The sequence below is a fragment of the Pseudochaenichthys georgianus genome, unplaced genomic scaffold, assembly GCF_902827115.2.
Source record: "Pseudochaenichthys georgianus unplaced genomic scaffold, fPseGeo1.2 scaffold_656_arrow_ctg1, whole genome shotgun sequence".
Classification (NCBI taxonomy): domain Eukaryota; kingdom Metazoa; phylum Chordata; class Actinopteri; order Perciformes; family Channichthyidae; genus Pseudochaenichthys; species Pseudochaenichthys georgianus.
In genome coordinates, this window is record NW_027263211.1 from 72,501 (window position 1) to 100,189 (window position 27,689).

The following is a 27,689-nucleotide window of genomic DNA, read 5'->3' on the forward strand; positions in this document are numbered from 1 at the left end:
GACCCTCTGACGTACACCAGACCCTCTGACGTACACCAGACCCTCTGACGTACACCAGACCCTCTGACGACCCTCTGACGTACACCAGACCCTCTGACGTACACCAGACCCTCTGACGTACACCAGACCCTCTGACGACCCTCTGACGTACACCAGACCCTCTGACGTACACCAGACCCTCTGACGTACACCAGACCCTCTGACGACCCTCTGACGTACACCAGACCCTCTGACGACCCTCTGAAGACCCTCTGACGTACACCAGACCCTCTGACGTACACCAGACCCTCTGACGTACACCAGACCCTCTGACGTACACCAGACCCTCTGACGTACACCAGACCCTCTGACGTACACCAGACCCTCTGACGTACACCAGACCCTCTGACGTACACCAGACCCTCTGACGACCCTCTGACGTACACCAGACCCTCTGACGTACACCAGACCCTCTGACGTACACCAGACCCTCTGACGACCCTCTGACGTACACCAGACCCTCTGACGTACACCAGACCCTCTGACGACCCTCTGACGTACACCAGACCCTCTGACGTACACCAGACCCTCTGACGTACACCAGACCCTCTGACGACCCTCTGAAGACCCTCTGACGTACACCAGACCCTCTGACGTACACCAGACCCTCTGACGTACACCAGACCCTCTGACGACCCTCTGACGTACACCAGACCCTCTGACGTACACCAGACCCTCTGACGACCCTCTGACGTACACCAGACCCTCTGACGTACACCAGACCCTCTGACGACCCTCTGACGTACACCAGACCCTCTGACGTACACCAGACCCTCTGACGACCCTCTGACGTACACCAGACCCTCTGACGTACACCAGACCCTCTGACGTACACCAGACCCTCTGACGACCCTCTGAAGACCCTCTGACGTACACCAGACCCTCTGACGTACACCAGACCCTCTGACGTACACCAGACCCTCTGACGACCCTCTGACGTACACCAGACCCTCTGACGTACACCAGACCCTCTGACGACCCTCTGACGTACACCAGACCCTCTGACGTACACCAGACCCTCTGACGTACACCAGACCCTCTGACGACCCTCTGACGTACACCAGACCCTCTGACGACCCTCTGACGTACACCAGACCCTCTGACGTACACCAGACCCTCTGACGACCCTCTGAAGACCCTCTGACGTACACCAGACCCTCTGACGTACACCAGACCCTCTGACGTACACCAGACCCTCTGACGACCCTCTGACGTACACCAGACCCTCTGACGTACACCAGACCCTCTGACGTACACCAGACCCTCTGACGACCCTCTGACGTACACCAGACCCTCTGACGTACACCAGACCCTCTGACGACCCTCTGACGTACACCAGACCCTCTGACGACCCTCTGACGTACACCAGACCCTCTGACGTACACCAGACCCTCTGACGTACACCAGACCCTCTGACGACCCTCTGACGTACACCAGACCCTCTGACGTACACCAGACCCTCTGACGTACACCAGACCCTCTGACGACCCTCTGACGTACACCAGACCCTCTGACGTACACCAGACCCTCTGACGTACACCAGACCCTCTGACGACCCTCTGACGTACACCAGACCCTCTGACGTACACCAGACCCTCTGACGTACACCAGACCCTCTGACGACCCTCTGACGTACACCAGACCCTCTGACGACCCTCTGAAGACCCTCTGACGTACACCAGACCCTCTGACGTACACCAGACCCTCTGACGTACATCAGACCCTCTGACGTACACCAGACCCTCTGACGTACACCAGACCCTCTGACGTACACCAGACCCTCTGACGTACACCAGACCCTCTGACGTACACCAGACCCTCTGACGTACACCAGACCCTCTGACGTACACCAGACCCTCTGACGACCCTCTGACGTACACCAGACCCTCTGACGTACACCAGACCCTCTGACGTACACCAGACCCTCTGACGACCCTCTGACGTACACCAGACCCTCTGACGTACACCAGACCCTCTGACGACCCTCTGACGTACACCAGACCCTCTGACGTACACCAGACCCTCTGACGTACACCAGACCCTCTGACGACCCTCTGAAGACCCTCTGACGTACACCAGACCCTCTGACGTACACCAGACCCTCTGACGTACACCAGACCCTCTGACGACCCTCTGACGTACACCAGACCCTCTGACGTACACCAGACCCTCTGACGACCCTCTGACGTACACCAGACCCTCTGACGTACACCAGACCCTCTGACGACCCTCTGACGTACACCAGACCCTCTGACGTACACCAGACCCTCTGACGACCCTCTGACGTACACCAGACCCTCTGACGTACACCAGACCCTCTGACGTACACCAGACCCTCTGACGACCCTCTGAAGACCCTCTGACGTACACCAGACCCTCTGACGTACACCAGACCCTCTGACGTACACCAGACCCTCTGACGACCCTCTGACGTACACCAGACCCTCTGACGTACACCAGACCCTCTGACGACCCTCTGACGTACACCAGACCCTCTGACGTACACCAGACCCTCTGACGTACACCAGACCCTCTGACGACCCTCTGACGTACACCAGACCCTCTGACGACCCTCTGACGTACACCAGACCCTCTGACGTACACCAGACCCTCTGACGACCCTCTGAAGACCCTCTGACGTACACCAGACCCTCTGACGTACACCAGACCCTCTGACGTACACCAGACCCTCTGACGACCCTCTGACGTACACCAGACCCTCTGACGTACACCAGACCCTCTGACGTACACCAGACCCTCTGACGTACACCAGACCCTCTGACGACCCTCTGACGTACACCAGACCCTCTGACGTACACCAGACCCTCTGACGACCCTCTGACGTACACCAGACCCTCTGACGACCCTCTGACGTACACCAGACCCTCTGACGTACACCAGACCCTCTGACGTACACCAGACCCTCTGACGACCCTCTGACGTACACCAGACCCTCTGACGTACACCAGACCCTCTGACGTACACCAGACCCTCTGACGACCCTCTGACGTACACCAGACCCTCTGACGTACACCAGACCCTCTGACGTACACCAGACCCTCTGACGACCCTCTGACGTACACCAGACCCTCTGACGTACACCAGAGCCTCTGACGTACACCAGACCCTCTGACCACCCTCTGACGTTCTTCAGTCCCTCTGACGACCCTCTGACGTACACCAGACCCTCTGACGTACACCAGACCCTCTGACGACCCTCTGACGTACACCAGACCCTCTGACGTACACCAGACCCTCTGACGACCCTCTGACGTACACCAGACCCTCTGACGTACACCAGACCCTCTGACGTACACCAGACCCTCTGACGTACACCAGACCCTCTGACGTACATCAGACCCTCTGACGTACACCAGACCCTCTGACCACCCTCTGACGTTCTTCAGTCCCTCTGACGACCCTCTGACGTACACCAGACCCTCTGACGTACACCAGACCCTCTGACGACCCTCTGACGTACACCAGACCCTCTGACGTACACCAGACCCTCTGACGACCCTCTGACGTACACCAGACCCTCTGACGACCCTCTGACGTACACCAGACCCTCTGACGTACACCAGACCCTCTGACGACCCTCTGACGTACACCAGACCCTCTGACGTACACCAGACCCTCTGACGTACACCAGACCCTCTGACGACCCTCTGAAGACCCTCTGACGTACACCAGACCCTCTGACGTACACCAGACCCTCTGACGTACACCAGACCCTCTGACGACCATCTGACGTACACCAGACCCTCTGACGTACACCAGACCCTCTGACGACCCTCTGACGTACACCAGACCCTCTGACGTACACCAGACCCTCTGACGACCCTCTGACGTACACCAGACCCTCTGACGTACACCAGACCCTCTGACGACCCTCTGAAGACCCTCTGACGTACACCAGACCCTCTGACGTACACCAGACCCTCTGACGTACACCAGACCCTCTGACGACCATCTGACGTACACCAGACCCTCTGACGTACACCAGACCCTCTGACGTACACCAGACCCTCTGACGACCCTCTGACGTACACCAGACCCTCTGACGTACACCAGACCCTCTGACGACCCTCTGACGTACACCAGACCCTCTGACGTACACCAGACCCTCTGACGTACACCAGACCCTCTGACGACCCTCTGACGTACACCAGACCCTCTGACGTACACCAGACCCTCTGACGTACACCAGACCCTCTGACGACCCTCTGACGTACACCAGACCCTCTGACGTACACCAGACCCTCTGACGTATACCAGACCCTCTGACGTACATTAGACCCTCTGACGACCCTCTGACGTTCATTACACCCTCTGACGTACACCAGACCCTCTGACGTACACCAGACCCTCTGACGACCCTCTGATGTACATTAGACCCTCTGATGTATACCAGACCCTCTGACGTATACCAGACCCTCTGACGTACACCAGAGCCTCTGACGTACACCAGACCCTCTGACCACCCTCTGACGTTCTTCAGTCCCTCTGACGACCCTCTGACGTACACCAGACCCTCTGACGTACACCAGACCCTCTGACGACCCTCTGACGTACACCAGACCCTCTGACGTACACCAGACCCTCTGACGACCCTCTGACGTACACCAGACCCTCTGACGTACACCAGACCCTCTGACGTACACCAGACCCTCTGACGTACATCAGACCCTCTGACGTACACCAGACCCTCTGACGTACACCAGACCCTCTGACCACCCTCTGACGTTCTTCAGTCCCTCTGACGACCCTCTGACGTACACCAGACCCTCTGACGTACACCAGACCCTCTGACGACCCTCTGACGTACACCAGACCCTCTGACGTACACCAGACCCTCTGACGTACACCAGACCCTCTGACGTACACCAGACCCTCTGACGACCCTCTGACGTACACCAGACCCTCTGACGACCCTCTGACGTACACCAGACCCTCTGACGTACACCAGACCCTCTGACGTACACCAGACCCTCTGACGACCCTCTGACGTACACCAGACCCTCTGACGTACACCAGACCCTCTGACGTACACCAGACCCCCTGACGTACATCAGACCCTCTGACGTACACCAGACCCTCTGACGTACACCAGACCCTCTGACGACCCTCTGAAGACCCTCTGACGTACACCAGACCCTCTGACGTACACCAGACCCTCTGACGTACACCAGACCCCCTGACGTACATCAGACCCTCTGACGTACACCAGACCCTCTGACGTACACCAGAGCCTCTGACGTACACCAGACCCTCTGACCACCCTCTGACGTTCTTCAGTCCCTCTGACGACCCTCTGACGTACACCAGACCCTCTGACGACCCTCTGACGTTCTTCAGTCCCTCTGACGACCCTCTGACGTACACCAGACCCTCTGAAGACCCTCTGACGTACATCAGACCCTCTGACGTACACCAGAACCTCTGACGTACACCAGACCCTCTGACGTACACCAGACCCTCTGACGTACACCAGACCCTCTGACGTACATCAGACCCTCTGACGTACACCAGACCCTCTGACGTACACCAGAACCTCTGACGTACACCAGACCCTCTGAAGACCCTCTGACGTACATCAGACCCTCTGACGTACACCAGACCCTCTGACGTACACCAGAACCTCTGACGTACACCAGACCCTCTGACGACCCTCTGACGTTCTTCAGTCCCTCTGAAGACCCTCTGATGTACACTAGACTCTCTGACGAACCTCTGACGACCCTCTGACGTACACCAGACCCTCTGACGACCCTCTGATGTACATTAGACCCTCTGATGTATACCAGACCCTCTGACGTATACCAGACCCTCTGACGTACATTAGACCCTCTGACGACCCTCTGACGTTCATTACACCCTCTGACGTACACCAGACCCTCTGACGTACACCAGACCCTCTGACGACCCTCTGACGTACACCAGAACCTTTGAAGACCCTCTGACGTTCATTAGACCCTCTGACGTATACCAGACCCTCTGACGTATACCAGACCCTCTGACGTATACCAGACCCTCTGACGTACATTAGACCCTCTGACGACCCTCTGACGTTCATTACACCCTCTGACGTACACCAGACCCTCTGACGTACACCAGACCCTCTGACGACCCTCTGATGTACATTAGACCCTCTGATGTATACCAGACCCTCTGACGTATACCAGACCCTCTGACGTACATTAGACCCTCTGACGACCCTCTGACGTTCATTACACCCTCTGACGTACACCAGACCCTCTAACGTACACCAGACCCTCTGACGTACACCAGACCCTCTGACGACCCTCTGACGTACATTAGACCCTCTGACGTACACCAGAACCTTTGAAGACCCTCTGACGTTCATTAGACCCTCTGACGTATACCAGACCCTCTGACGTATACCAGACCCTCTGACGTACACCAGACCCTCTGAGGACCCTCTGATGTACACCAGACCCTCTGACGTACATTAGACCCTCTGACGTTCATAAGACCCTCTGACAACCCTCTGACGTTCATCAGACCCTCTGATGACCCTCTGACGTCAATAGACCCTCTGACGTTCATCAGACCCTCTGACGTATATTAGACCCTCTGACGTACACCAGACCCTCTGACAACCCTCTGACGACCCTCTGACGTTCATTAGACCCTCTGACGTACACCAGACCCTCTGATGACCCTCTGATGTACACCAGACCCTCTGATGTACACCAGACCCTCTGACGTATACCAGACCCTCTGACGTACACTAGACCCTCTGATGACCCTCTGATGTACATTAGACCCTCTGACGTATACCAGACCCTCTGACGTACACCAGATCCTCTGACAACCCTCTGACGTACATTAGACCCTCTGATGTACACCAGACCCTCTGATGACCCTCTGATGTACATTAGACCCTCTGATGTACACCAGACCCTCTGATGTACACCAGACCCTCTGACGTATACCAGACCCTCTGACGTACACTAGACCCTCTGATGACCCTCTGATGTACATTAGACCCTCTGACGTATACCAGACCCTCTGACGTACACCAGAACCTTTGAAGACCCTCTGACGTTCATTAGACCCTCTGACGTATACCAGACCCTCTGACGTGCGCTGTCAGTGGCTTCTCCATGTCTGTGATTGGTCGAATGCTCCAGATCCCACCCCTCTCATGTGAACTCCTAGCTAGATAGAACACCTAACTAGAGAGGACACGGCTGGCTGAGCGATCCACTTGATAACCCGCGTGGTAGGACCGCTCAGTGAGAGCGCGTATGTTCTGGATTAGGCCAACCGGCTAACTCCAACATCCTGGTCAGGTTGAACCGGCTTCGTAGCACAGCCTCTGGGCTCCTCCCACAATGCTACACAATGACAACAATACAAACTAGTGCAATAAGTCTATATAGATGTAGATAGAATATGATATGAACAAGAACAGAAGATTAAATTAAATACGGTTTATTGCGGTGATAACTATTTATATGAACCAGAGGTGTTGTTGTGTTGTTGTGAGTAAACATGTTGTCCTCTCCTGCAGGGCAGCATCTGCGGCTTCACCATCGCCACCGGAGGCGCCGCTCGCCTCGTCTTCGGCTACGACAGCTACGGGAACACATGCGGTCAACGCAACGAGCCGATCGAGGGCGTGAGGCTGAGCGGCCTGGACCACAGCGACAGGAAGTACGTCCAACGCTGTACTCGTACTGCGGTACTTTACTACTGCTGGACTGCTTCTTCTTCTGTGGTGCTCGTGTGTTCAAACTGAACCAGGACCAGTTCCTGCTGCTGAATGCAGACGGCGGTCTGAGGTCCTGCAGGGGTCAGGGTCTGGGTGAAGGTCTAGCAGCCTCAGGAGGACCTGAGTCGATACGAGTAGTTGAAATGATCCTCAGGTGGTCCAGGGGAGTCAGGTGCTCTGCCTCCTCTCTCTCCGAGCAGCTTCAGAGGAGGCAAGGAGAGGAGGACCTAGGACAGATCAGACGGTGCCAGAGACTGCTTTGAGATGTGTGCGTGTGCGTGTGTATGTGCGTGAGCGTGTGCACGTGCGTGTGCGTGTGTGAGCTTTGGAGGCTTCTCTGCAGGCTCTTTGTTTACCTCCCACGTCCACATTCTGCTCGTTCTTAGGAGGGTGAAGGTTTGTTATATTTCAGCTGATTTAAAGAGGCCCTGTTCTTCTTCTGTGGTGTTCTTTAGGAGTTAGTGCATGTAAATGCTCTTATTGTGGCGGTCTGACTTCCTGTGCCCTCAGGTGTGTGTTTTTAATGCTCTTATTGTGATGGTCTGACTTCCTGTGTCCTCAGGTGTGTGTTGTTGTAAATGCTCTTATTGTGGCGGTCTGACTTCCTGTGTCTTCAGGTGTGTGTTGTTGTAAAGGCTCTTATTGTGATGGTCTGACTTCCTGTGATCTCAGGTGTGTGTTGTTGTAAAGGCTCTTATTGTGGCGGTCTGACTTCCTGTGTCCTCAGGTGTGTGTTGTTCTAAAGGCTCTTATTGTGGCGGTCTGACTTCCTGTGCCCTCAGGTGGGTGTTGTCGTAAAGGCTCTTATTGTGGCGGTCTGACTTCCTGTGCCCTCAGGTGTGTGTTGTTCTCAAGGCTCTTATTGTGGCGGTCTGACTTCCTGTGCCCTCAGGTGTGTGTTGTTCTAAAGGCTCTTATTGTGGCGGTCTGACTTCCTGTGCCCTCAGGTGTGTGTTGTTCTAAAGGCTCTTATTGTGGCGGTCTGACTTCCTGTGCCCAGGTTCGTGTTCTTCTTGGACCCGTGTAACATCGACATCGTTCAGAGGAAGATCCGCTCCCTGGCTCTCTGTGTGTCTCTGTGCCCCCCCGAGAAGATGGAAACCTACCAGGACCTGAAGAGGTTCGCCATGCTCAACGGTGAGGCCGCCGCCGGGGCTGATGGGAGATGTAGTCTGTGGGGGAAAGAGAGTCCAACTCAGGGAAAAGAGCAGCTTTGTCTCCAAAAGGTTTCACTTTAAACACGAGCATTCCTCTCGACATGTATCAGGTCCCTGAGCCACTACGCCAAGAGGATTGGCTCGATGCTTCACATTTAGTTTCTGTACATTTGTATTTCAACATTTTCTACTTTTTCTACTATTTCTATTTGAGACGTTCACATGTTGGATTGTTCATTTCTAGTCTTTTCATTTCTCTAATGTAAAATGCAAACATTTCACACATAGGGATCAACAAAGCACTTCTCATCTTATGAGAACAGAAAGATATATTCATACATCATATTTGAATATATTATTGTATTTTATTATAATCGTGAGAGGAGCAGAATCACTAACTCGTCAGCGCTGCACGTCATGCTGATGATGTCATGTCTGCAGACAGTGTGACACAGCACCAGTGTACACACACACACACACACACACACACACACACACACACACACACACACACACACACACACACACACACACACACACACACACACACACACACACACACACACACACACACACACACACACACACACACACTCACTTAATGAAAGGTTTCTGTTAGTCTGTCCACCCTGAGGCTCTCCGGAGGACCACGTCTCCCTCCTCCTGTCACTCAAACACCCACTCTGCTGTCTGACAGGAAGCAGAGGAGCTAATGCTAACGGAGCTAGCCAGTGCTAACAGAGCTAACGCTAATGGAGCTAACGCTAACAGAGCTAACGCTAACAGAGCTAACGCTAACGGAGCTAATGCTAACGGAGGTTCCATAGAGTTACATCGTGGGGCGTTCAGGCTCTGCTGTCAGAGACATCGTGGTGCATTCAGGCTCATCCCGTCTCTCTGTGTTCTCTTTCAGGTTCCGAGTTGTGTTCCTATGAGTTAGCGGGTCATAAATATCCAGGTCTCCCCGAGAGGTTCTCCAGATGCCCCAAACTTCCTGTTCCCCCCAGGTGAGTCCAACACCCTGACCTCTGACCTCTCCTTCAGTAAGCAGGTGTTTGACCTCTGTTGGGAAACCCTCCCTGGTGCCCGGCTTGAGCTTCACCTCAGGACCCATGTGTCTGAGGTCCTCTCCAGAAGGGAGTCATCACATACAGAGACTAGTTCCTGAGCAGTGTCCTTCACATGGGAGGAGTCATCACATACAGAGACTAGTTCCTGAGCAGTGTCCTTTACAAATGGAAGGAGTCATCACATACAGAGACTAGTTCCTGAGCAGTGTCCTTCACAGGGAAGGAGTCATCACATACATAGACTAGTTCCTGAGCAGTGTCCTTCACATGGAAGGAGTCATCACATACAGAGACTAGTTCCTGAGCAGTGTCCTTCACATGGAAGGAGTCATCACATACAGAGACTAGTTCCTGAGCAGTGTCCTTCACATGGAAGGAGTCATCACATACAGAGACTAGTTCCTGAGCAGTGTCCTTCACATGGAAGGAGTCATCACATACAGAGACTAGTTCCTGAGCAGTGTCCTTCACATGGAAGGAGTCATCACATACAGAGACTAGTTCCTGAGCAGTGTCCTTCACATGGAAGGAGTCATCACATACAGAGACTAGTTCCTGAGCAGTGTCCTTCACATGGAAGGAGTCATCACATACAGGGACTAGTTCCTGAGCAGTGTCCTTCACATGGAAGGAGTCATCACATACAGAGACTAGTTCCTGAGCAGTGTCCTTCACATGGAAGGAGTCATCACATACAGGGACTAGTTCCTGAGCAGTGTCCTTCACATGGAAGGAGTCATCACATACAGGGACTAGTTCCTGAGCAGTGTCCTTCACATGGAAGGAGTCATCACATACAGAGACTAGTTCAGCCTCAGGGTCCATGTGTCTGTGGTCCTCTCCAGAGGGAAGGAGTCATCACATACAGAGACTAGTTCCTGAGCAGTGTCCTTCACATGGAAGGAGTCATCACATACAGGGACTAGTTCCTGAGCAGTGTCCTTCACATGGAAGGAGTCATCACATACAGAGACTAGTTCAGCCTCAGGGTCCACGTGTCTGTGGTCCTCTCCAGAGGGAAGGAGTCATCACATACAGAGACTAGTTCCTGAGCAGTGTCCTTCACATGGAAGGAGTCATCACATACAGAGACTAGTTCAGCCTCAGGGTCCACGTGTCTGTGGTCCTCTCCAGAGGGAAGGAGTCATCACATACAGAGACTAGTTCCTGAGCAGTGTCCTTCACATGGAAGGAGTCATCACATACAGAGACTAGTTCAGCCTCAGGGTCCACGTGTCTGTGGTCCTCTCCAGAGGGAAGGAGTCATCACATACAGAGACTAGTTCCTGAGCAGTGTCCTTCACATGGAAGGAGTCATCACATACAGAGACTAGTTCAGCCTCAGGGTCCACGTGTCTGTGGTCCTCTCCAGAGGGAAGGAGTCATCACATACAGAGACTAGTTCCTGAGCAGTGTCCTTCACATGCTGATATCAATATGGAGGAACAGAAAGCAGTATTCAATGTTTACTTCAGATCAGCTCCACGTCAGAAATGAGCATGCTTGATGTCCCTCTCCTCCAGTAAGCAGGCGTTTGACCTCTGACCTCTCCCCGCAGCAAGCCCCTCCCGGTGTTTAACCGCTGCACCCCGGTGGATATCTCCTGCTATGCTAAGTTCTCGGAGGCGGTGGTGACGTTCGTCGGGGACCACAGCGTCCTGCATCGTCTGATCGCTGGGGTCGCCGCCAGCAAAGAGATCATCGTCGGGCTGTGTGTGCTGGCGCTGGGTGAGAGATGCACACACACACACACACACACACACACACACACACACACACACACACACACACACACACACACACACACACACACACACACACACACACACACACACACACACACACACACACACTGCGCTGCTGTGACTGACATGTCTCTGCCTCAAAGACCTCAAAGGACCAGGTGCTCCTCTAACCTGTCTCTCAGGTAGTCAGAGATGCGTTCAGGTACACCTGGTAGTCAGAGATGCGTTCAGGTACCTCAGGTGCTCCTCTAACCTCTCTCTCAGGTAGTCAGTGATGCGTTCAGGTACATCAGGTAGTCAGAGATGCGTTCAGGTACCTCAGGTGCTCCTCTAACCTGTCCTCTCTGGTAGTCAGAGATGCCTTCAGGTACCTCAGGCAGTCAGAGATGCCTTCAGGTACCTCAGGTGCTCCTCTAACCTGTCTCTCCTCCTCAGTCCTCTCCATGATCCTGATGCTCATCATCCGCTACATCTCTGCGCTGCTCGTCTGGATCCTCACCTCTCTGGTGGTGCTGGGGTCTCTGGGTGAGCTCACTTCCTGTCTGTATAACCCTCTGAGCTCACTTCCTGTCTGTATAACCCTCTGAGCTCACTTCCTGTCTGTGTCTCAGCGGGGACCAGCGTCCTCTGGTGGCTCTACATCGATCACCGTCTCTATGGAAACGCCACCAGCAGTCACCTGAGGGAGGAGCTTAGAGAGGAGGGGGCAGAACTTAGAGCGGAGGGGGCGGAGCTTAGGGACAGTGGGCAGGCGCTGCTTGTCTACGCCGCCGCCGCCACCGTCTTCACCGTGAGGAACTTTATTAATACACGTTTTAAAACGTCTTTCTTTAAAGGTGTCCTATCATGCTAACTGCACTTTTTAGAAGTCTAAGTCCAACCCTTAAAGAACCCTTAAAGGACCCTTAAGGGACCCCTATTAGACTCTTTATCACCAATATATAACATGTCTCTGACTCAAGGACCCTTAAAGGACCCTTAAAGGACCCCTATTAGACTCTTTATCACCAATATATAACATGTCTCTGACTCAAAGACCCTTAAAGGACCCTTAAGGGACCCCTATTAGACTCTTTATCACCAATATATAACATGTCTCTGACTCAAAGACCCTTAAAGGACCCTTAAAGGACCCTTAAGGGACCCCTATTAGACTCTTTATCACCAATATATAACATGTCTCTGACTCAAAGACCCTTAAAGGACCCTTAAAGGACCCTTATTAGACTCTTTATCACCAATATATAACATGTCTCTGACTCAAAGACCCTTAAAGGACCCTTAAAGGACCCTTATTATCCTCTTTACCACCAATATATAACATGCCTCCGACTCAAGGACCCTTAAAGGACCCTTAAAGGACCCTTATTATACTCTTTACCACCAATATATAACATGCCTCTGACTCAAAGACCCTTAAAGGACCCTTAAAGGACCCTTATTAGACTCTTTATCACCAATATATAACATGTCTCTGACTCAAAGACCCTTAAAGGACCCTTAAAGGACCCTTAAGGGACCCCTATTAGACTCTTTATCACCAATATATAACATGTCTCTGACTCAAAGACCCTTAAAGGACCCTTAAAGGACCCCTATTAGACTCTTTATCACCAATATATAACATGTCTCTGACTCAAAGACCCTTAAAGGACCCTTAAAGGACCCTTAAGGGACCCCTATTAGACTCTTTATCACCAATATATAACATGTCTCTGACTCAAAGACCCTTAAAGGACCCTTAAAGGACCCTTATTAGACTCTTTATCACCAATATATAACATGTCTCTGACTCAAAGACCCTTAAAGGACCCTTAAAGGACCCTTATTAGACTCTTTATCACCAATATATAACATGTCTCTGACTCAAGGACCCTTAAAGGACCCTTAAAGGACCCTTATTATCCTCTTTACCACCAATATATAACATGCCTCTGACTCAAAGACCCTTAAAGGACCCTTAAAGGACCCTTATTAGACTCTTTATCACCAATATATAACATGTCTCTGACTCAAAGACCCTTAAAGGACCCTTAAAGGACCCTTAAGGGACCCCTATTAGACTCTTTATCACCAATATATAACATGTCTCTGACTCAAAGACCCTTAAAGGACCCTTAAAGGACCCTTAAAGGTTCATTCAGTGCATGAGAACGATGTTTTTGCCTGCCGTGTCTCGCCTTAACCTTAAGTTCTTCCCCAATAACTGTGTTGTTGTTGTTGTTGTTGTTGTTGTTGTTGTTGTTGTTGTTGCTGCTGCTGTCAGATCATCCTGCTGCTGCTCATGCTGTTCATGAGGAAGCGGGTGGCGCTCACCATCGCTCTGTTCCACGTGGCGGGGAAGGTGTTCCTGCACCTGCCGCTGCTCGCCCTGCAGCCCTGCCTCACCTTCCTCGCCCTGCTGCTCTTCTGGAGCTACTGGGTCCTCGTGCTGCTCTTCCTGGGCACCAGCGGTGAGACGTGGCCTCACACACACACACACACACACACACACACACACACACACACACACACACACACACACACACACACACACACACACACACACACACACACACACACACACACACACACACACACACACACACACACACACACACACACACACACACACACACACACATATCTGTTCTTATTCAGTGATGGGAATTACGGCCCTTTGGAGGGAGCCGGATCTTATGGCTCTGTTTCTTTTCGAGAGAAGTTCAAAAGAGCCGTTCAAAAGAGGTTCAAAAGAGCCGTTCAAAAGAGAAGTTCAAACGAGCCGTTCAAAAGAGAAGTTCAAAAGAGCCGTTCAAAAGAGCCGTTCAAACTAGCCGTTCAAAAGGGCCGTTCAAAAGAGCCGGTGGAGATTATGTGTTGACCCTGCTTTCAATGATATTCTGGCTTTACAAACGTTGCACTCCGCTTCATCGTTGCCTAAGTGCATCCAAATGCTGCTGCGTTTTCACGTAGGGTTCATTTGTTCACCCTAAAACACGTGGTCTACCGGTACCTACTTTCTCAATCTTTCAGTTTGTGTGTACAGAGATCAAAATTCCGTTTCCCACCAGAATATAAAACAAATATATATAAAAATATGTGTGCAAATATGTATATATATATATATATATATATATATATATATATTCGGGTTGTCAGTCGATTAAAATAGTTAATCGCAAATTAATCGCACATTTTGATCTGTTCTAAATGAACCTTAGAGGAATATTTTTCAAGTTTTTAAACTCTTATCAACATGTGAGCGGACACATGTGCTTTATGCTAATGTTTATTATCATTTGAACATTACAAATATTCTAATGAATATTAAACACAACAACCTGGAACCTCTCATACAATAATACAATACAAAGTGTGTGTGTGTGTGTGTGTGTGTGTGTGTTATTAACGCGTTAACTTGACAGCCCTAATATATGTATATACATATATATATATATACACAGAATCAAAGACACATTTTCTCATATGCACACATTAAAACCTAAATAAAAACACAACAATCATTATATAATTAATAATAATAATTCCTTGCATTTATTAAAGCGCTTTTCCAGTGCTCAGAGCGCTTTACAGATACACACATTACACACATTACACACATTACACACATTACACACATTACACACATATATACAAAATAACAGTCACTTCAATATCTTTGAGAATGTGGTGTGCATCCCCCAGAGCATTGTGGGAACTGTAGTGTGGATCCCCCAGAGCATTGTGGGAACTGTAGTGTGGATCCCCCAGAGCATTGTGGGAACTGTAGTGTGGATCCCCCAGTGCATTGTGGGAACTGTAGTGTGGATCCCCCAGAGCATTGTGGGAACTGTAGTGTGGATCCCCCAGTGCATTGTGGGAGCTGTAGTGTGGTGTGGATCCCCCAGTGCATTGTGGGAGCTGTAGTGTGGTGTGGATCCCCCAGAGCATTGTGGGAGCTGTAGTGTGGTGTGGATCCCCCAGAGCATTGTGGGAACTGTAGTGTGGTGTGCATCCCCCAGGGGCATTGTGGGAACTGTAGTGTGGTGTGCATCCCCCAGGGGCATTGTGGGAACTGTAGTGTGGTGTGCATCCCCCAGAGCATTGTGGGAACTGTAGTGTGGATCCCCCAGAGCATTGTGGGAGCTGTAGTGTGGATCCCCCAGAGCATTGTGGGAACTGTAGTGTGGATCCCCCAGTGCATTGTGGGAGCTGTAGTGTGACTGCAGGTGTGTGTTGCAGGTAACCCTGAGCAGAACGAGGACACCACGCTGACAGAGTTCCGGCTCACGGGCTCTCTGCAGTACCTCACCTGGTACCACGCGGTGGGCCTGGTCTGGATCACAGAGTTCATCCTCGCCTGCCAGCAGATGACTGTGGCCGGAGCCGTCGTCACCTACTACTTCACCAGGTGAGTCTATACTCCACCAGGTGAGTCTGTACTCCACCAGGTGAGTCTACACTCCACCAGGTGAGTCTAAACTCCACCAGGTGAGTCTAAACTCCACCAGGTGAGTCTCCACTCCACCAGGTGAGTCTAAACTCCACCAGGTGAGTCTGTACTCCACCAGGTGAGTCTATACTCCACCAGGTGAGTCCAGGTGAGTCTAAACTCCACCAGGTGAGTCTACACTCCACCAGGTGAGTCTAAACTCCACCAGGTGAGTCTACACTCCACCAGGTGAGTCTAAACTCCACCAGGTGAGTCTCCACTCCACCAGGTGAGTCTAAACTCCACCAGGTGAGTCTACACTCCACCAGGTGAGTCTACACTCCACCAGGTGAGACTGTACTCCACCAGGTGAGTCTATACTCCACCAGGTGAGTCTATACTCCACCAGGTGAGTCCAGGTGAGTCTAAACTCCACCAGGTGAGACTGTACTCCACCAGGTGAGTCTGTACTCCACCAGGTGAGTCTGTACTCCACCAGGTGAGACTGTACTCCACCAGGTGAGTCTGTACTCCACCAGGTGAGTCTACACTCCACCAGGTGAGTCTACACTCCACCAGGTGAGTCTAAACTCCACCAGGTGAGTCTATACTCCACCAGGTGAGTCTGTACTCCACCAGGTGAGTCTGTATGTACTCCACCAGGTGAGTCTGTACTCCACCAGGTGAGTCTGTACTCCACCAGGTGAGTCTATACTCCACCAGGTGAGTCTAAACTCCACCAGGTGAGTCTATACTCCACCAGGTGAGTCTACACTCCACCAGGTGAGTCTAAACTCCACCAGGTGAGTCTAAACTCCACCAGGTGAGTCTACACTCCACCAGGTGAGTCTAAACTCCACCAGGTGAGTCTAAACTCCACCAGGTGAGTCTCCACTCCACCAGGTGAGTCTAAACTCCACCAGGTGAGTCTACACTCCACCAGGTGAGTCTATACTCCACCAGGTGAGTCTATACTCCACCAGGTGAGTCCAGGTGAGTCTAAACTCCACCAGGTGAGTCTACACTCCACCAGGTGAGTCTAAACTCCACCAGGTGAGTCTACACTCCACCAGGTGAGTCTAAACTCCACCAGGTGAGTCTACACTCCACCAGGTGAGTCTAAACTCCACCAGGTGAGTCTACACTCCACCAGGTGAGTCTACACTCCACCAGGTGAGACTGTACTCCACCAGGTGAGTCTATACTCCACCAGGTGAGTCTATACTCCACCAGGTGAGTCCAGGTGAGTCTAAACTCCACCAGGTGAGTCTACACTCCACCAGGTGAGTCTAAACTCCACCAGGTGAGTCTACACTCCACCAGGTGAGTCTAAACTCCACCAGGTGAGTCTAAACTCCACCAGGTGAGTCTACACTCCACCAGGTGAGTCTAAACTCCACCAGGTGAGTCTGTACTCCACCAGGTGAGTCTAAACTCCACCAGGTGAGTCTACACTCCACCAGGTGAGTCTACACTCCACCAGGTGAGTCTGTACTCCACCAGGTGAGTCTGTACTCCACCAGGTGAGTCTGTACTCCACCAGGTGAGACTGTACTCCACCAGGTGAGTCTGTACTCCACCAGGTGAGTCTGTACTCCACCAGGTGAGTCTGTACTCCACCAGGTGAGACTGTACTCCACCAGGTGAGTCTGTACTCCACCAGGTGAGTCTACACTCCACCAGGTGAGTCTACACTCCACCAGGTGAGTCTAAACTCCACCAGGTGAGTCTATACTCCACCAGGTGAGTCTGTACTCCACCAGGTGAGTCTGTATGTACTCCACCAGGTGAGTCTGTACTCCACCAGGTGAGTCTGTACTCCACCAGGTGAGTCTATACTCCACCAGGTGAGTCTAAACTCCACCAGGTGAGTCTATACTCCACCAGGTGAGTCTACACTCCACCAGGTGAGTCTAAACTCCACCAGGTGAGTCTATACTCCACCAGGTGAGTCTACACTCCACCAGGTGAGTCTAAACTCCACCAGGTGAGTCTATACTCCACCAGGTGAGTCTGTACTCCACCAGGTGAGACTGTACTCCACCAGGTGAGTCTAAACTCCACCAGGTGAGTCTAAACTCCACCAGGTGAGTCTGTACTCCACCAGGTGAGTCTACACTCCACCAGGTGAGTCTAAACTCCACCAGGTGAGTCTACACTCCACCAGGTGAGTCTAAACTCCACCAGGTGAGTCTATACTCCACCAGGTGAGTCTATACTCCACCAGGTGAGTCTATACTCCACCAGGTGAGTCTACACTCCACCAGGTGAGTCTAAACTCCACCAGGTGAGTCTATACTCCACCAGGTGAGTCTACACTCCACCAGGTGAGTCTAAACTCCACCAGGTGAGTCTAAACTCCACCAGGTGAGTCTATACTCCACCAGGTGAGTCTAAACTCCACCAGGTGAGTCTACACTCCACCAGGTGAGTCTAAACTCCACCAGGTGAGTCTACACTCCACCAGGTGAGTCTAAACTCCACCAGGTGAGTCTAAACTCCACCAGGTGAGTCTATACTCCACCAGGTGAGTCTATACTCCACCAGGTGAGTCTAAACTCCACCAGGTGAGTCTAAACTCCACCAGGTGAGTCTATACTCCACCAGGTGAGACTAAACTCCACCAGGTGAGTCTAAACTCCACCAGGTGAGTCTATACTCCACCAGGTGAGTCTAAACTCCACCAGGTGAGTCTATACTCCACCAGGTGAGTCTAAACTCCACCAGGTGAGTCTAAACTCCACCAGGTGAGTCTATACTCCACCAGGTGAGACTAAACTCCACCAGGTGAGTCTAAACTCCACCAGGTGAGTCTATACTCCACCAGGTGAGACTGTACTCCACCAGGTGAGTCTAAACTCCACCAGGTGAGTCTATACTCCACCAGGTGAGTGTAAACTCCACCAGGTGAGTCTAAACTCCACCAGGTGAGTCTATACTCCACCAGGTGAGACTAAACTCCACCAGGTGAGTCTAAACTCCACCAGGTGAGTCTATACTCCACCAGGTGAGACTGTACTCCACCAGGTGAGTCTAAACTCCACCAGGTGAGTCTATACTCCACCAGGTGAGTCTATACTCCACCAGGTGAGTCTATACTCCACCAGGTGAGTCTACACTCCACCAGGTGAGTCTATACTCCACCAGGTGAGTCTAAACTCCACCAGGTGAGTCTATACTCCACAGTCTAGACCTTTGAGAAAAAGTCAGACTCCACACATTTTCCTAAAAAAGTTATAATTGTCTGAAAATCTGAATTCACAGATTTCCAGTCAAACATCTTCAAATTTCGATATTTCTGAAAGAAAGTACGAAAGAAGAGAGAGGTTCAGGTGACGTGGTTAATGTTGGCTCTGTTTCCAGGGATAAGAACCGCCTCCCGGTGGCTCCCATCCTGTCGTCGGTCCTCCGGTTGGTCCGGTATCACCTGGGGACCGTCGCTAAGGGAGCCTTCATCATCACTCTAGTGAAGATCCCCCGCCTCTTCCTCATGTACATCCACAACCAGCTGAGAGGAAAGGTACAACTTTATTAACAACCAGCTCAAACACAACGTACACAACTTTATTAACAACCAGCTCAAACGCAACGTACACAACTTTATTAACAACCAGCTCAAACACAACGTACACAACTTTATTAACAACTATCAAAAACACAACGTACACAACTTTATTAATAACCAGCTCAAACGCAACGTACACAACTTTATTAACAACTATCAAAAACACAACGTACACAACTTTATTAACAACCAGCTCAAACACAACGTACACAACTTTATTAACAACCAGCTCAAACGCAACGTACACAACTTTATTAACAACTATCAAAAACACAACGTACACAACTTTATTAACAACCAGCTCAAACGCAACGTACACAACTTTATTAACGACCATCAAAAACACAACGTACACAACTTTATTAACAACCAGCACAAACACAACGTACACAACTTTATTAACAACCAGCTCAAACACAACGTACACAACTTTATTAACAACCATCAAAAACGCAACGTACACAACTTTATTAACAACCAACTCGTACACAACTTTATTAACAACCATCAAAAACACAACGTACACAACTTTATTAACAACCATCAAAAACGCAACGTACACAACTTTATTAACAACCAGCTCAAACACAACGTACACAACTTTATTAACAACCATCAAAAACGCAACGTACACAACTTTATTAACAACCAGCTCAAACACAACGTACACAACTTTATTAACAACCATCAAAAACACAACGTACACAACTTTATTAACAACCATCAAAAACGCAACGTACACAACTTTATTAACAACCATCAAAAACACAACGTACACAACTTTATTAACAACCATCAAAAACACAACGTACACAACTTTATTAACAACCAGCTCAAACACAACGTACACAACTTTATTAACAACCAGCACAAACACAACTTACACAACTTTATTAACAACCAGCTCAAACACAACGTACACAACTTTATTAACAACCAGCTCAAACACAACGTACACAACTTTATTAACAACCAGCTCAAACACAACGTACACAACTTTATTAACAACCAGCTCAAACACAACGTACACAACTTTATTAACAACCAGCACAAACGCAACTTACACAACTTTATTAACAACCAGCTCAAACACAACGTACACAACTTTATTAACAACCAGCTCAAACACAACTTACACAACTTTATTAACAACCAGCTCAAACACAACGTACACAACTTTATTAACAACCAGCTCAAACACAACGGTACGAGAGCCAGCCCTTCTGTCAGATCTGTTTTCCGATGCCATATTTTAGGTTATTGTGTAATATTGTGTTGTTTTGTGCGTCAGGAGAATGCGTGTGCGCGCTGCCTGCTGAAAACCTGTATCTGCTGTCTGTGGTGTCTAGAGAAGTGCCTCAACTATCTCAATCAGGTAAACACACACCTGCACACTTCTTCTTCTTCTTCTTCTTCTTCTTCTTCTTCTTCTTCTTCTTCTTCTTCTTCTTCTTCTTCTTCTTCTTCTTCTTCTTCCCTGTTTTATTGTGACATCCATCTGTGCCTTCATTACCCAGAATGCATATGCAGCCACAGCCATCAACAGCACCAGTTTCTGCACGTCTGCGCGCGACGCCTTCGTGATCCTGGTGGAGAACGCGCTGCGCGTCGCAACAATCAACGCCATCGGAGACTTCGTGCTCTTCCTGGGGAAGGTGAGAGGAGTCTGACGTTTCTAACATCAAGAGGTGCAGGAATGAGTCTTTAGCTTCCTTTATAGCCCAACATTAGCGTACTTTAGCTTAGCGGTGGTGACGTGAAGTCATGTGACCGTGCTGTAGTTCCTTTATAGCCCAACATTAGCCTCCTTTAGCTTAGCGGTGGTGACGTGAAGTCATGTGACCGTGCTGTAGTTCCTTTATAGCCCAACATTAGCCTCCTTTAGCTTAGCGGTGGTGACGTGAAGTCATGTGACCGTGCTGTAGTTCCTTTATAGCCCAACATTAGCCTCCTTTAGCTTAGCGGTGGTGACGTGAAGTCATGTGACCGTGCTGTAGTTCCTTTATAGCCCAACATTAGCCTCCTTTAGCTTAGCGGTGGTGACGTGAAGTCATGTGACCGTGCTGTAGTTCCTTTATAGCCCAACATTAGCCTCCTTTAGCTTAGCGGTGGTGACGTGAAGTCATGTGACCGTGCTGTAGTTCCTTTATAGCCCAACATTAGCCTCCTTTAGCTTAGCGGTGGTGACGTGAAGTAGTTCCTTTATAGCCCAACATTAGCCTCCTTTAGCTTAGCGGTGGTGAAGTCATGTGACCGTGCTGTAGTTCCTTTATAGCCCAACATTAGCCTCCTTTAGCTTAGCGGTGGTGACGTGAAGTAGTTCCTTTATAGCCCAACATTAGCCACCTTTAGCTTAGCGGTGGTGACGTGAAGTCATGTGACCGTGCTGTAGTGCCTTTATAGCCCAACATTAGCCACCTTTAGCTTAGCGGTGGTGACGTGAAGTCATGTGACCGTGCTGTAGTTCCTTTATAGCCCAACATTAGCCTCCTTTAGCTTAGCGGTGGTGACGTGAAGTCATGTGACCGTGCTGTAGTTCCTTTATAGCCCAACATTAGCCACCTTTAGCTTAGCGGTGGTGACGTGAAGTCATGTGACCGTGCTGTAGTTCCTTTATAGCCCAACATTAGCCGCCTTTAGCTTAGCGGTGGTGACGTGAAGTCATGTGACCGTGCTGTAGTTCCTTTATAGCCCAACATTAGCCGCCTTTAGCTTAGCGGTGGTGACGTGAAGTCATGTGACCGTGCTGTAGTTCCTTTATAGCCCAACATTAGCCACCTTTAGCTTAGCGGTGGTGACGTGAAGTCATGTGACCGTGCTGTAGTTCCTTTATAGCCCAACATTAGCCTCCTTTAGCTTAGCGGTGGTGACGTGAAGTCATGTGACCGTGCTGTAGTTCCTTTATAGCCCAACATTAGCCTCCTTTAGCTTAGCGGTGGTGACGTGAAGTCATGTGACCGTGCTGTAGTTCCTTTATAGCCCAACATTAGCCTCCTTTAGCTTAGCGGTGGTGACGTGAAGTCATGTGACCGTGCTGTAGTTCCTTTATAGCCCAACATTAGCCACCTTTAGCTTAGCGGTGGTGACGTGAAGTCATGTGACCGTGCTGTAGTTCCTTTATAGCCCAACATTAGCCTCCTTTGGCTTAGCGGTGGTGACGTGAAGTCATGTGACCGTGCTGTAGTTCCTTTATAGCCCAACATTAGCCACCTTTAGCTTAGCGGTGGTGACGTGAAGTCATGTGACCGTGCTGTAGTTCCTTTATAGCCCAACATTAGCCTCCTTTAGCTTAGCGGTGGTGACGTGAAGTCATGTGACCGTGCTGTAGTTCCTTTATAGCCCAACATTAGCCTCCTTTAGCTTAGCGGTGGTGACGTGAAGTCATGTGACCGTGCTGTAGTTCCTTTATAGCCCAACATTAGCCACCTTTAGCTTAGCGGTGGTGACCTGAAGTCATGTGACCGTGCTGTAGTTCCTTTATAGCCCAACATTAGCCTCCTTTAGCTTAGCGGTGGTGACGTGAAGTAGTTCCTTTATAGCCCAACATTAGCCTCCTTTAGCTTAGCGGTGGTGACGTGAAGTCATGTGACCGTGCTGTAGTTCCTTTATAGCCCAACATTAGCCTCCTTTAGCTTAGCGGTGGTGACGTGAAGTCATGTGACCGTGCTGTAGTTCCTTTATAGCCCAACATTAGCCTCCTTTAGCTTAGCGGTGGTGACGTGAAGTAGTTCCTTTATAGCCCAACATTAGCCTCCTTTAGCTTAGCGGTGGTGAAGTCATGTGACCGTGCTGTAGTTCCTTTATAGCCCAACATTAGCCTCCTTTAGCTTAGCGGTGGTGACGTGAAGTAGTTCCTTTATAGCCCAACATTAGCCTCCTTTAGCTTAGCGGTGGTGACGTGAAGTCATGTGACCGTACTGTAGTTCCTTTATAGCCCAACATTAGCCTCCTTTAGCTTAGCGGTGGTGACCTGAAGTCATGTGACCGTGCTGTAGTTCCTTTATAGCCCAACATTAGCCTCCTTTAGCTTAGCGGTGGTGACGTGAAGTAGTTCCTTTATAGCCCAACATTAGCCTCCTTTAGCTTAGCGGTGGTGACGTGAAGTCATGTGACCGTGCTGTAGTTCCTTTATAGCCCAACATTAGCCACCTTTAGCTTAGCGGTGGTGAAGTCATGTGACCGTGCTGTAGTTCCTTTATAGCCCAACATTAGCCACCTTTAGCTTAGCGGTGGTGACGTGAAGTCATGTGACCGTGCTGTAGTTCCTTTATAGCCCAGCATTAGCCTCCTTTAGCTTAGCGCTGGTGACCTGAAGTCATGTGACCGTGCTGTAGTTCCTTTATAGCCCAACATTAGCCACCTTTAGCTTAGCGGTGGTGACGTGAAGTCATGTGACCGTGCTGTAGTTCCTTTATAGCCCAACATTAGCCTCCTTTAGCTTAGCGGTGGTGACGTGAAGTCATGTGACCGTGCTGTAGTTCCTTTATAGCCCAACATTAGCCACCTTTAGCTTAGCGGTGGTGAAGTCATGTGACCGTGCTGTAGTTCCTTTATAGCCCAGCATTAGCCACCTTTAGCTTAGCGGTGGTGACGTGAAGTCATGTGACCGTGCTGTAGTTCCTTTATAGCCCAACATTAGCCTCCTTTAGCTTAGCGGTGGTGACGTGAAGTCATGTGACCGTGCTGTAGTTCCTTTATAGCCCAACATTAGCCACCTTTAGCTTAGCGGTGGTGACGTGAAGTCATGTGACCGTGCTGTAGTTCCTTTATAGCCCAACATTAGCCTCCTTTAGCTTAACGGTGGTGACGTGAAGTCATGTGACCGTGCTGTAGTTCCTTTATAGCCCAACATTAGCCTCCTTAGCTTAGCGGTGGTGACCTGAAGTCATGTGACCGTGCTGTAGTTCCTTTATAGCCCAACATTAGCCTCCTTTAGCTTAGCGGTGGTGACGTGAAGTCATGTGACCGTGCTGTAGTTCCTTTATAGCCCAACATTAGCCACCTTTAGCTTAGCGGTGGTGACGTGAAGTCATGTGACCGTGCTGTAGTTCCTTTATAGCCCAACATTAGCCTCCTTTAGCTTAGCGGTGGTGACCTGAAGTCATGTGACCGTGCTGTAGTTCCTTAATAGCCCAACAGAAACACTTGCAGCTCTGTGTGTTCTTCTAACTGCCCCCCCCCCCCCCCCCCCAGGTGCTGATCGTCACCTGCACGGCGTTCTGCGGTGTCCTGCTGCTGAACGCTCAGCGGAGTTACGCCGAGTGGCTGCTGCCGCTCGTCATCGTGTGTCTCTTCTCCTTCCTGGTGGCGCACTGCTTCCTGTCGGTGTTCGAGATCGTGGTGGACGTCCTGTTCCTCTGCTTCGCCATCGACACCAAGTACAACGACGGCACGCCGGGCCGCGAGTTCTTCATGGACAAGGCTCTGATGGTGAGGAAACCCCCCCCCCTCCATGGCTCTAAAGGGGTTACCATGGATACCATTTGTTTTTATATGAGTGGTTATTATTTTACTCCATAAACGTGTAATTTATACCTTTTAGTTCATCCTTTTGAGATCTGCATTATAGTCCTCTGTGACATTAGCTCCATTTGAATCTTTTGTTTAATGGCCGGATTAATTAATATCAATGATCATTAAAATCATTGACGGAGATAAACGGTTCTTTCATATAAACTCCTTCGTTTCCAAGGCAAGCACCTGTTGGGGTGGTTTGTGTTTGCGTTGCTTGGAGTCAAGTGGGAATGTGGCAGGAAGTGGAACCACTGATACACACCTGAACGTGGTGCAAATCAATAATATATAGTTATTGTCGGGGCTGATTATCTGAGTCCAAAGAGCCCTAATGGAGACCATGCAGCCCGGGTGCGTCTTCAGGGCTTTATTCAGGTCAGTTCTGGAGATCTGTTGGCGGGCCAGAACCGACTAAAACCCTTTTAACTGGATATGATAAATAAACACTATTACTCTGAGGCGTGCGGACGCATGTCGACTTCCAGAGTCTCGCTGGCGTAGCGTCTCTCACTCTTCGAGGCGCTAGAGTCCGCTTTACGGCACAAAGTCAGTAACCATAATAAACATCTCTGCACAGTCCAGAAACACAACACCATACAGACAGAAGTCAGGATTAGAGATTCAGAGAGAAGTCTGCTCTGTACTGCCAAACGTTTCCCATAGATACGAGTCAGTGAACGCGCCTGCAGTTATTTAATAACCGTGGAGACGCTTTACTGACGGCTCTCTTCCCCTCCAGGAGTTCGTGGAGAGCAGCCGGCGGTTGGAGCGAGTTGCTAAAAGTGGGCGAAGCCGCGTGAAGGAGGCGGTGTCGGGGGGGGCGGAGATGAAGCCCATGGTGAGTGACAGCCCCTCAGAGGAGGAGGAGGAGGGGGGGGAGTGGGAGGAGCTACAGGAGGTCCAGGTGTATTACCTGCTGCTGGGGGTGCTGCTGGATTGGCTGCTGACGGAGCGCAGCCACTTCCTGTTGTGCCTCAGCGAGGACGTCCTGCTGTTCCTCTCCGTTTACCTGCCCACCTCCAGCCTCTTCCTATTGGCCAGCCTACTGCTCGCCCCGCCCCCTCACCAAGGCAGCCACGCCGCGAGCTAACAACTGCTAACAACGGCTAACACACACGTGCTAACTAATGCATGCTAAGGGACACATGCTAACTATGCATGCTAATGGGCGCGTGCTAAAGGATATGTGCTAACAATTGCATGCCAAGGGACACGTGCTAACTAATGCATGCTAAGGGACACATGCTAACTAATGCATGCTAAGGGACACATGCTAACTAATGCATGCTAAGGGACATGTGCTAACGGATGTGTGCTAACCATTGCATGCCAAGGGACACGTGCTAACTAATGCATGCTAAGGGACACATGCTAACTATGCATGCTAATGGGCGCGTGCTAAAGGATATGTGCTAACAATTGCATGCCAAGGGACACGTGCTAACTAATGCATGCTAAGGGACACATGCTAACTAATGCATGCTAAGGGACACATGCTAACTAATGCATGCTAAGGGACATGTGCTAACGGATGTGTGCTAACCATTGCATGCTAAGGAACGTGTGCTAACAATACACACTAAGGGGCACATGCTAACGGACACATCCTAACTATTGCATGCTAAGGGACATATGGTAACAATGCATGCTAATGGTACGTGCTAACGGATATGTGCTTACAATTGCATGCTAAGGGACACGTGCTAACTATGCACGCTAAGGGAACGTGCTAACAGAAGTGTGCTAACAGATGCATGCTAACTGGCTCACTCCCTTCATCACCTTCATCTTCACCTTCATCTTCACCCGGGACCAGACTCTTCATTGACTTTATGTTTATTTGTAATGTTTTTTTACCTTTGTTTGTTTTTATAGGTTTTATAATGTTCTAAGCCATTTGTTTATTTTTCTGTTCTGCCTTATTGTTATTTTTTTTCACTGCGGTGCTTTAAAATAAGTTCTGAGGATCAGACGGTGACGCTGTGTTCCTTTAACTCGAGAAGAAGACTTCTCTCCGGTTATATTACACATTTTTTACACCATATTACACCATAATTACACCCATATTACGCCATAATTGCATTGATATTCCATTGATTGAACAGCCCTGTTTCACATTGATCAGACTCAGGTAAAGGAACACGGAGTCACTGATGAACTGAAGCTTCAGGAGGTCACATGATGATGAGACATTATTTATTATCTATTTATTTCTTCAGTATTATTAAAAAAAACCTCTTTAATAAAATATCGACTCAATGAAAAAAAATCCTTTCGTTTTTATTTATTTCTGTCCTCACCTGACTACCCATGATGCATCACTCTGTCCTCACCTGACTACCCATGATGCATCACTCTGTCCTCACCTGACTACCCATGATGCATCACTCTGTCCTCACCTGACTACCCATGATGCATCACTCTGTCCTCACCTGACTACCCAT

At 50.1% G+C, this 27,689-nt stretch overlaps 1 protein-coding gene across 2 annotated transcripts in view; it reads left to right on the forward strand.

Moving 5' to 3' along the window:
• Positions 1 to 27,689, forward strand: part of LOC117443684 (choline transporter-like protein 1) — a 34,057-nt gene that overhangs the window by 4,011 nt on the left and 2,357 nt on the right. For both annotated transcript variants that reach the window (XM_034079586.1, XM_034079587.2), the window contains exons 3-15: positions 7,580 to 7,722; positions 8,781 to 8,917; positions 9,851 to 9,944; positions 11,566 to 11,735; positions 12,188 to 12,277; positions 12,364 to 12,542; positions 14,019 to 14,205; positions 15,977 to 16,145; positions 19,530 to 19,686; positions 21,023 to 21,106; positions 21,249 to 21,386; positions 24,925 to 25,161; positions 25,985 to 26,083. In XM_034079586.1, the coding sequence (XP_033935477.1) occupies positions 7,580 to 7,722; positions 8,781 to 8,917; positions 9,851 to 9,944; positions 11,566 to 11,735; positions 12,188 to 12,277; positions 12,364 to 12,542; positions 14,019 to 14,205; positions 15,977 to 16,145; positions 19,530 to 19,686; positions 21,023 to 21,106; positions 21,249 to 21,386; positions 24,925 to 25,161; positions 25,985 to 26,083 (1,884 nt within the window). The remainder of the gene's footprint in view (positions 1 to 7,579; positions 7,723 to 8,780; positions 8,918 to 9,850; positions 9,945 to 11,565; positions 11,736 to 12,187; positions 12,278 to 12,363; positions 12,543 to 14,018; positions 14,206 to 15,976; positions 16,146 to 19,529; positions 19,687 to 21,022; positions 21,107 to 21,248; positions 21,387 to 24,924; positions 25,162 to 25,984; positions 26,084 to 27,689) is intronic.